Source organism: Oreochromis niloticus, linkage group LG5 (genome assembly GCF_001858045.2).
Source record: "Oreochromis niloticus isolate F11D_XX linkage group LG5, O_niloticus_UMD_NMBU, whole genome shotgun sequence".
Classification (NCBI taxonomy): Eukaryota; Metazoa; Chordata; class Actinopteri; order Cichliformes; family Cichlidae; genus Oreochromis; species Oreochromis niloticus.
Genome location: NC_031970.2, coordinates 1,163,643 through 1,173,333, shown reverse-complemented (window position 1 = coordinate 1,173,333; position 9,691 = coordinate 1,163,643). Strand labels below are relative to the sequence as shown.

The 9,691-nt window shown below is 43.8% G+C and overlaps 1 protein-coding gene across 3 annotated transcripts; it reads left to right on the top strand.

Moving 5' to 3' along the window:
* The first annotated feature begins 231 nt into the window (after positions 1-231).
* ube2c (ubiquitin-conjugating enzyme E2C) lies at positions 232-3,003 on the top strand. Of its 3 annotated transcripts, none has more exons than XM_003457700.5 (7): positions 232-383; positions 720-844; positions 2,145-2,172; positions 2,288-2,374; positions 2,448-2,652; positions 2,733-2,792; positions 2,888-3,003. In XM_003457700.5, exons 2-7 carry the CDS (start codon positions 738-740, stop codon positions 2,923-2,925), a joined length of 525 nt encoding a protein of 174 aa, XP_003457748.1. In that variant the 5' UTR covers positions 232-383; positions 720-737; the 3' UTR covers positions 2,926-3,003. The 3 variants fall into 3 exon arrangements, with proteins under 3 accessions (XP_003457748.1, XP_005462605.1, XP_025762831.1); XM_005462548.4 differs by having other exon boundaries at positions 251-383; positions 717-844; XM_025907046.1 differs by having other exon boundaries at positions 260-368; positions 719-844.
* Positions 3,004-9,691: the final 6,688 nt, after the last annotated feature.

Here is a 9,691-nt window from a genome sequence, read left to right as displayed (position 1 = left end):
CAGAGCTGTAATCATACACAGAAGGTAAAACGTTTATTTACAGGCATATTTATTATGACAGGTAAGTGAATACACAAATGTATATTTATGTAATTTTATTTGTTTACTAAAACCGATTTCTGACTTGTTGGGCTCTGTTATGACGTCAGAATTAAATGACGTTTGGATCATTTCGTCGTTCACGCTGCCTAATCACAACGCACCTCCTTTTACTTGGCAGGCCTGTCATTGGCCAGCCAAAGCTGGTTTGTTTTTAAAGGTCGGGCGCTGATTGGCCGACTGTGTAAGAAACAGTCGGTTTAAATCGGGGGGCGGGAGCATGTTCCGTTTGAATCCAACAGACAGTAGCGATACTCTGACCGACAAACCCCGACCGACAACCGGTGAGTCCGTACTGGGAAAAGTTTTTGTTTGTTTATAGTCTCCCCTGGGTAATAAACAGGCTAGCCACAGAGCTAACGCTTAGCCGACCGGTAGAGCTAACAGTTAGCACCGTTAGCACGAAGTCGTCACAGTGAAGGTGAGCCTCGTCTGTTACTGGAGCGAGGTCTGAGTAAAACACCCGAACGGTGGCCTGAGAGGCGGATACAGCTGGAGAAGAGTCCTCGGAGCTGTATCCGGTGCCAGCGTTTAGCTGCTGTTAGCTTAGAGAGAGAAACACGGGAGGTGATCCGCAGAGGAACCCGGGCCTTCTAACCTCAGTTTGTCTGATTCAGCAGAACCGGACGGTAACGCACATGGCCTCCCAGAACATGGACCCCGCAGCGGCTGCAGCTTCCAGCGCCGCCGCTCTGAAAGGCAGCGAGAGCGGCGGCAGCGCGGCCAGAGGCTCTGTGTCCAAACGGTGGGTGTGTGTGTGTGTGTGTGTGTGTGTGTGTGTGTGTGTGTGTGTGTGTGTGTGTGTGTGAGAGAGGGAGAGAGACTTTTCCTACTGTGTGTTTTCATATTGGGTGTTTGTGTCAGCTCTCAGTGCCAATTTCTGACTCTACGTGTCGTACAGGTGTTAGCAGGTACACTTCCTGTTCACGGTTGATTACCAGCAGCCTTACTAATAAAGTTTAAACAATGGTTTGGTTTCAATGTGCTGTGCCGCCGTTCTATTAGACCAGTGGCCCTGTCCCACTAGTACAGGTGTTCTGGGAATCCATCCGACCTGACAAACCATCCTACCCATTGTTTCTGCGCATGCGCACAACACGAAATTAAGTGGCGAACCGTCCTACCCTTTATGAATATTAGCTAGAAATATACTCTGACGGGTAAAGATATCATCCTACCTTTGTGAATGTGACCTACAAGCATACTTTAACAGCTAAAATTTAGTGGCAAATCATCCTACCTTTGTTAATAAGAGCTAGAAAAATACTCTGACGGCTAAAATGAAGTGCCAAACCATGCTACCTTTGTGAATGTGACCTACAAGCATACTTTAACGGGTAAAATTAAGTGGCTAACCGTCCTGGCTTTATGAATATGAGCTACAAGCATACTCTGATGGGCAAAGTTAAGTGGCAAACCATCATACCTACTTAAATTTGTGCTGGAATTACTCTATGACAGCAGAAATGTCCATAAACTACTTACGGTAGGACGTTTTGCCAAAGTAGGATGGTTTGTCAGAACAGGTTTTTGTTTTTTGTTTTGTAGTATGTGCTATCCTAAAATGTGACATCAACGGACTGGATGCCACCCATTGGCTAGTCAGTAGCGTCGAATGATGAGTCATGAAGGCGTGTCATTCACGAAAATCAAAGCCACCATATTTAAAACCCGGCAACGGGGGAAACCAACAACCCCAGAAACCGAAAACTACTAGAGTCGAGCTGAGTAGATACCTGTGTGAAAGGGCTAAAAGTGACGCTGTTCAGCAGGTGATGGGTGGGGGCCAGCTCCTACAGGTGTGGAGTGACAGGCAAACGTAGTATCATAATTGCCTCAGTCTGAGTCAGACAGGTGGGCAGGTTTACCTGATCCTCTCTGCACAGCACCTGTCTGAGCTGCAGTTTCATGAAGCGCTGAGGTGAGTTCAGGAGGAAACACCTGAACAACAAAGGAGGCAGGCTCCTCCTTAGTCTGAGCCAACAGTGAAACACTGAACTGAGCATGTACAGCAGATTCTGAGCTTCCTGTTTGTGTGTCTGCAGGCTGCAGCAGGAGCTGATGACGCTCATGGTGAGTCCAGTCTTCATCCTCATCAGTGTTCTGTTCTAACCTGTAACACCTGAGGTCATCTGACACCCCCATGTGTCCTGAAGTCATGTGACCAGTCTCTCTCTCTCTGGTGCAGATGTCAGGTGATAAGGGGATCTCGGCGTTCCCAGAGTCAGATAATCTGTTTAAGTGGGTTGGAACCATCGATGGCGCTCAGGGGACGGTATGTACACACGGATCATTTGGGTTTCTCTACTCTCAGCAGAAAGTTAAACTCTGCTCTCTTACCTGTTCAGGTGTACGAGGGCCTCAGGTACCGCCTCTCTCTGGAGTTTCCTGCCGGTTACCCGTACCAGGCCCCACGCGTAAAGTTTGTCACGCCATGTTTCCACCCCAATGTAGACGAGCACGGCTTCATCTGCCTCGACATCCTGAAGGACAAATGGTCGGCACTCTACGACGTTCGCTCCATCCTGCTGTCCATCCAGAGCCTCCTGGGAGGTAAATGCGTCATCACCCCAGCACTGTCCAAGCTCTGCACTCTGACCTATGACCTCACTGTCACTCTGCTTCCTCCTCAGAGCCTAACAACGACAGTCCTCTTAACGCTGTGGCGGCCGAACTGTGGGACAACCAGGAAGGTGAGACCACGTAAACACCGCGCTGTGTTCAAACACGTTAACAGCTGCGTGCAGCAGGACTGATGGAGGTTGTTTGTTTTTCTTTTTTCTTTCAGCCTTCAGAACTCATCTACACTCAACCTTCCAGAAGTGAATCTCCGCCGCCTCATGTTCGTCTGTCTTCTGTGTTTGTATCATATTTTTATGTTTGTCAATAAAGTTCTTAATTCAACACAGTGTGTTATTTATCGGAGTGGCTGAAACAGGCTGTCCTCCCTGACACACCGCATGCAGGCTGGACTTCTCTTTTTAATATTCAGCTGCTTTTACTTTGAAAGAGTAGGAGGAAAAGGAGGAGCCTTGGGTGGGTGGGGTTTTTTGCTGCTGCATCATGACATCAGAGCGGTTTGTCAATATTGAAGTACACTTTGTAGTAGTGATGGGGAGATGAAGCCTCGTGATGAACTGAAGCTTTCCATCTAAGTAGTTGACTCATGGTTCGAAGCATTGTCATGATTCATTTGCTCTACTGCACCATCAAGTGGACGATTCAACTGAAACAGGTTGAGTGATTATAATGTGATTTGTAAACCGCTAAACTGAATAAATTGTTTTTATGGTTATTTATCCTGAATATTGTCTCAGTATGTCTGATACAAAAGAGAAAGTGGAAACTATCAGGACAGTTTGTGGGATGATTTTGTAATCATGCTTGTGTACATCTGGATAATGACACAAACTAGTGTGTGGTGCTTCAAGTTGAATAAAGAAGTTACTGTTGTTCATGACACCAATAACTAAACTATAAATATTAGTTATATTTAATATATTAATGTTTGTGTATAATACATTGGCAGCTTAACACAGGAATGTACATGGAAACAAAAAGGGAGGGAGTTGTGATGTGAATGTGCTTGTGACTTTATAACAGTGCTTATGACACTAGGGAGAAGTTCTCATTTGTTTTTATTCAAAAATGGCAGCTTTTCCACAGTGCTGGGCTTAAGACGGTTCCTCTTTTTTGAGAGGATTTCTCCTGCTTTTGAAAATACCCTTTCACGGGGCACAGATGAAGCAGGGGTTGCAAGAAAAACCACAGCAAGTTTATACAAGTTTGGATAAACAAATCTGTGTCCAACCCAGTACTCCAGCGGATTCTCCAGTCTGCCGATGTTTGGTTCATGGAGGTATTTCTGCACTTCAGCTGTTGCATCAGCAGTAGCATTTGGGGTCTTTGTCTCCATAACAGTGGTGTCCAAACGATGCCACAGTTTGCTACCTAAAACAAACAGAATGTAAGTAACTAAATACAATATAATAATCAAAATGTGCTCATATACCTTGAGTCACAGGCTGAGAAGCTTTTGATGATGAAGCTGCTGCTGATGAGGGAGCCAAGTGCCGCAAAATAGCAGCACATTCAAAAATAAGTCTCTTCTCACCATCCAGTGCTTTATTTGAGCTAAAGAAGACTTTTTTTTTTTTAACCTTGGATCCAGCAATGTTGCCAGTGACATGATGCTCATTGACTGCAATGTGTAGAGCTTCTCCTTTAATTGTCTCCTTAGACACTCAACCATGGTGGAGCTCTCTGGAGTTAGGACAACTCCCATTTCCTCTTCATTTAGTGCATGGTGCAACATTGTTAGAAGTGGAATTACTTTGGATCCAGGCACTCGCTTTTCCTCTGACAGCTCAGTGGTGGCATCATTAAATGGGGAGAGCATTTTGAGACATTCTGCCATAAGCTCATACAGTTCAGAGGATAGTGGGCAAATATCAGTGTGCAGGCCAGCTAACGATGCTCCAATAGGTTCCCTGAGTTCATGAACACGTTGAAGCACTTGGAATGTGCTGTTCCAATGTGTATCCACCTCTTGAATTAACTTCAGTGCAGGCCGGCCCATTTGCTCCTGCACCTCTGTCTGCCTCTCCTAAGAAAACAGCCAACACAAACTGATTAATTGTGTGGATGCCTCAAGGCATCCACACTATTGTTTTCCTGTTTCTCTTTATTCTTTATCTTTATTCTCCTAGTTGCTCCGTTCTTTGCCGATTAACTACTCCCTCAGTTTTCAGCCGATTTTCTCCGTTCAAACTCTAAAAAATTCTGCTTTTTCTGCTAATGTGTGCTATGACTTTTGGTGCTCATAACTTCTATACTTTTTGAGATATTGAATATTTTTTGCAATATTTTTGCCCATTGAAATGAATGGAACACATTATCAATGTGGTCACTTATTTCTGCTCGCCAGGCTGAGCTGTGTTTTAGCTCAGTGAGATGAGCAGCCGTTCTAAGACTGGGAGGCCCGGGTTCAAATCCCACTTATGGCAACAATTTATTCAGTTCACAGTTAAACTTTTTTTTTAACTGTTTTCAACACAAATGTGAGCATCTTCACCCCCTTTCAGCAAAATTTTCAGTTTTTCTGCTGTTTTCAGAACAAAAACCCTCTTTTCAGCAGAAATTCTGCTCATTCACCTCTTTTCAGCACAGTGTTCTGCTTCTTTCCGTCTTTTCTGCAGAAATACTGCTCATTCTTCACCCCATTCTTCAGCAGAATTGTGAGTTTTTTCACCCCTTTTCAGCACAAATCCCATCTTTTTCAGGTGATTTCAGCAGAAACCTCTTTTCAGCAGAAATTCTGCTGATTCACCTCTTTTCTGCAAAATTTTCAGCCTTTTCTCCTCTTATCAGCACAATTCTCAGCAGCTTCTGCTCATTTTAGCAGAATTGTCCATCTCTCCACCTCTTCTTTTTGAGAGTGACTTTGGGTCAGTGAGATGACTAGCTTCCTTGAGACTAGGAGGGCCAGGTTCGAATCCTGCTCATGGCAACATTTTCTTTTTCACCACCGTATAACTTTTTGCAACTTTTCATCTTTTGCAGCTTTTCAGCAGACAGCTTCAGCGTTCAGGCATCCACACAGCATTTTCGCCTGCTATGACTTTTGGTGCTCATAACTTCTATACTTTTTGAGATATTGAATTGTTTTTGCAATATTTTTTGCCCATTTCTGCCATATCATCAGTGGCGTCACTGATTTTCCTTGCCGGGATGACCTGTGTTTTAGCTCAGTGAGATGAGCATCCGTTCTCAGACTGGGAGGCTTTGTTCAAATCCCTCTTATGGCAACATTTCTTTCAGTTAACAGTTAAACTTTTTTAACTCAATTTCAGCTTTTTCACCCCTTTTCAGCACAATTTTCAGTTTTTTCACCACTTTTCAGCACAAATCCCAGCTTTTTCAGCTATTTTCAGCAAAAACATCTTTTCAGCAGAATTCTGAAAAGAGTTCTGCAGAACTCTTTTCAGCAGAAATTCTGCTGATTGAACTCTTTTCAGCAGAATTTTCACCTCTTTTCAGCCCAAATTCTGCTTATTCACCTCTTCTGCAAAATTTTCAGCCTTTTCACCTCTTATTAGCAGAAGTCCCAGCTGTTTTCAGGAAAAACTCTTTTGAGCAGAAATTCTGCTGATTCATCTCTTTTCAGCGCATCTTTCTGCTTCTTTGCCTCTTTTCAGCATAAATTCTGCTGATTCACCTCTTTTCTGGAAAATTTTCAGCCTTTTCTCCTCTTATCAGCACAATTCTCAGCAGCTTCTGCTCATTTCAGCAGAGTTGTCCGTCTCTCCACCTCTTCTTGGTCAGAGTGAGGTTAGCTCAGTGAGATGAGTAGCTGCCTTGAGACCAGGAGGGCCAGGTTCGAATCCTGCTCAGGGCAATGCTTTTTTTTTCACCACCATACAACTTTTTGCAAGTTTTCATCTTTTTCAGCTATTTTCAGCAGACAGCTTCAGCGTTAAGGCATCCACACAGCATTTTCGCAGGAAATGCAAATTTTTCTAATTGTGTGGATGCCCTAAAGGGCTTCCACACTATTGAGTTCCTGTTTCTCTTTATTGTGTGGATGCCCTAAAAGGGCTTCCACACTATTGAGTTCCTGTTTCTCTTTATTGTGTGGATGCCCTAAAAGGGCTTCCACACTATTGAGTTCCTGTTTCTCTCTATTGTGTGGATGCCCTAAAAGGGCTTCCACACTATTGAGTTCCTGTTTCTCTTTATTATGTGTGCCTATGCCAGGAGGCACACATATTATTATTCCTCGGATTTATTATGTGTGCCTATGCCAAGAGGCACACATATTGCTATTCCTTGGATTTATTATTATTATTATGTGTGCCTATGCCAAGAGGCACACATATTACTATTCCTCGGATTTATTATTATTATTCTCCAGTTTCCGCCTGAAATTTTGCAGCGAATCTCGCCCCGCAGTTTTGAGACAAGCTTCATATATGTTACCTCATTTTGTGCGGCCGGATCTGGAATGGTGTGCTATGACTTTTGGTGTTTATGAATTTTATAGTTTTTTAAATATTAATATTTTAGTGAAAATTTTCCCGCGCTCCTCTGCCGAACAGTTTTGACATTAGGGTTACATATGTTAGATCATTTTGTGCGGCTGGAGCTGGACTATTATGTCATGACTTTTGGTGTTTATGACTTTTATAGTTTTTTAAATATTAATATTTTAGTGCAAATTTAGGCCAATTCATCTTTTGGCGCCAAATAAACAGACTTCATTTGTGGTGTGTTGGCGCCATCTTTTGGTCCCATTGAAACAAATTTCAAACTTCATTTGTGGTGTGTTGGCTCTCTCTAGTGGTATGCCGGGAGTGGTACAGCCTGTCTACCCTTATTTGGATACCGTAATGATGACAATATCAATGGCGCACACAGCCTCGCTGCTTTCAGGAACCATTGGAGGTTTTAAGGTTGCGCGAACCATTGAATAGTTACGGTAAACACAATGGCTTCTATGCTTGGTGGAAAACTCCATATCCCACAATTCATAGCACACCTCTGCCGAGTTAAACAATGGCGGCCACCACTTCGTTTTATATGTCTTTTATTAGTGTTTCTAGGTCACAAAATAAACTTTTAAGATATTTTCAGGCGAGAATGTAGGTGTGTAAACTTCAAATATCTGCTTGTTTTATCAAGACATCCCATTATTAGCGACAATGCTCTGACGACCTCGGTCCTGCCTGACAGCTAGCCGGCTACCTAGCTAGCTGCCGCACTTGGCTGCAAATGGACAGCGAGGGGACTCTCTCTCTCCTTTCACCTCCCCGGTCTCTCGCAAATGCTCGCACAGAATCGGAGTTACAGCTGGATGTGGAAAAAATAACTGAGTTGTTTGGTGGTGCTATAATGCGGAGCTACAACAGTGGGCAGCTATCCACTGGTGTATGACAGAAAGGACATGCCGCGACCGCCGATCGACCGGTGTTTGCTAACGCGGAGGTCAATCGTGGATCAGGGAAAGCGAAGGCAGGAGCGTGAGGTGAACTGAATTTCAGGTAAGAAGTTATGACCTGCACTCTATTTGGGTCAGATATAAACCGAGTTTAGGTGTAGTTTATTTAGCAGCAGTTCTCTTATGTGTTGCTGATAGCCGGCTAGCTAGCTAGCGCCGCTAGCATAGTTAGCGAGCGCCGCTAGCGACCCTTCGTGAAAAAGCACCCAGGCTTGGCTTATATTGAGGCGGGTGAAACTCGTGTCAGCACCCGGTCGCTCGCCGACAGTATGTGTTTTAGCTGGACTTATTTTTCGTTTATATGGGCCGATGATGCTGGAAACCGAAGGCAGGAGCGTGAGGTGAACTGAATTTCAGGTAAGAAGTTATGACCTGCACTCTATTTGGGTCAGATATAAACCGAGTTTAGGTGTAGTTTTTTTAGCAGCAGTTCTCTTATGTGTTGCTGATAGCCGGCTAGCTAGCTAGCGCCGCTAGCATAGTTAGCGAGCGCCGCTAGCGACCCTTCGTGAAAAAGCACCCAGGCTTGGCTTATATTGAGGCGGGTGAAACTCGTGTCAGCACCCGGTCGCTCGCCGACAGTATGTGTTTTAGCTGGACTTATTTTTCGTTTATATGGGCCGATGATGCTGGAAACCGAAGGCAGGAGCGTGAGGTGAACTGAATTTCAGGTAAGAAGTTATGAACTGCACTCTATTTGGGTCAGATATAAACCGAGTTTAGGTGTAATTTATTTTCGTTGACCTTTTACAATCGTACTGCCACGGGAGTTTATATACAGCTGTGTGCGCACTAAGTTACTGACGTTGGACTTTATTTTATTCATTAGGGTTAGTTCATAGAGTTGCCGTGCCGTACAAACGGAATCGTCCCACATTCAGAGAAAACATTATGATTTATTCTGTCGTTACGAAGCCTCCCCTGTCATTCTCTCGCGTGTTGAAACGTCAATCATGAAACTGATCAATGATCGGCTGTTCGCTCTTATTTATCGCGCTAAACAACAGCAGCACGTTTAAGCTTGATCAGCTGTTGTTAGAATTCTTTTGATTTTAATTTCTAGTATCAGCTGATGTTTGCTGGAGCATGAAGATGAAATCAGGAGATGTCCTTACTGAATCATCAGAGCTGAACTGGTGATGGAGAAACAGGTTTACACTTTAGGTGACATGAATGAGTTGAAGGGAAGTTATGAGTTGTTTCTGAGAGACAAAGACCAAGCTCCTTTTTTGTGTAGCTGACAGCTGGTAACTGTGCAGGGGCGGATCTAGCAAAGCTTTTACGGGGGGGGGGCAGCTAGGGCATTAACAGAGAAAGGTGGACACAAAGATATACTTTTCTTTCTTACTCTCATATAAAATATTTAGCTTTTATTAAATAGTTATCTGAATCTCACAACCAAAGTTTGTATAATAATACACAAGATTGGCTGTAGACCATTGTTCATAATTCAGAACACTGTGTAAAAATAACAAAAAACAAAAAGTGAATGCATGTGTGAAAAGTGGTCCATAATGTAATGCTTCAAAGCGTGTTCATGCAAACATTGTCGGGTCTGCCGTGGTACAATGGGACTTCTGCTCATGAACCTGTGTG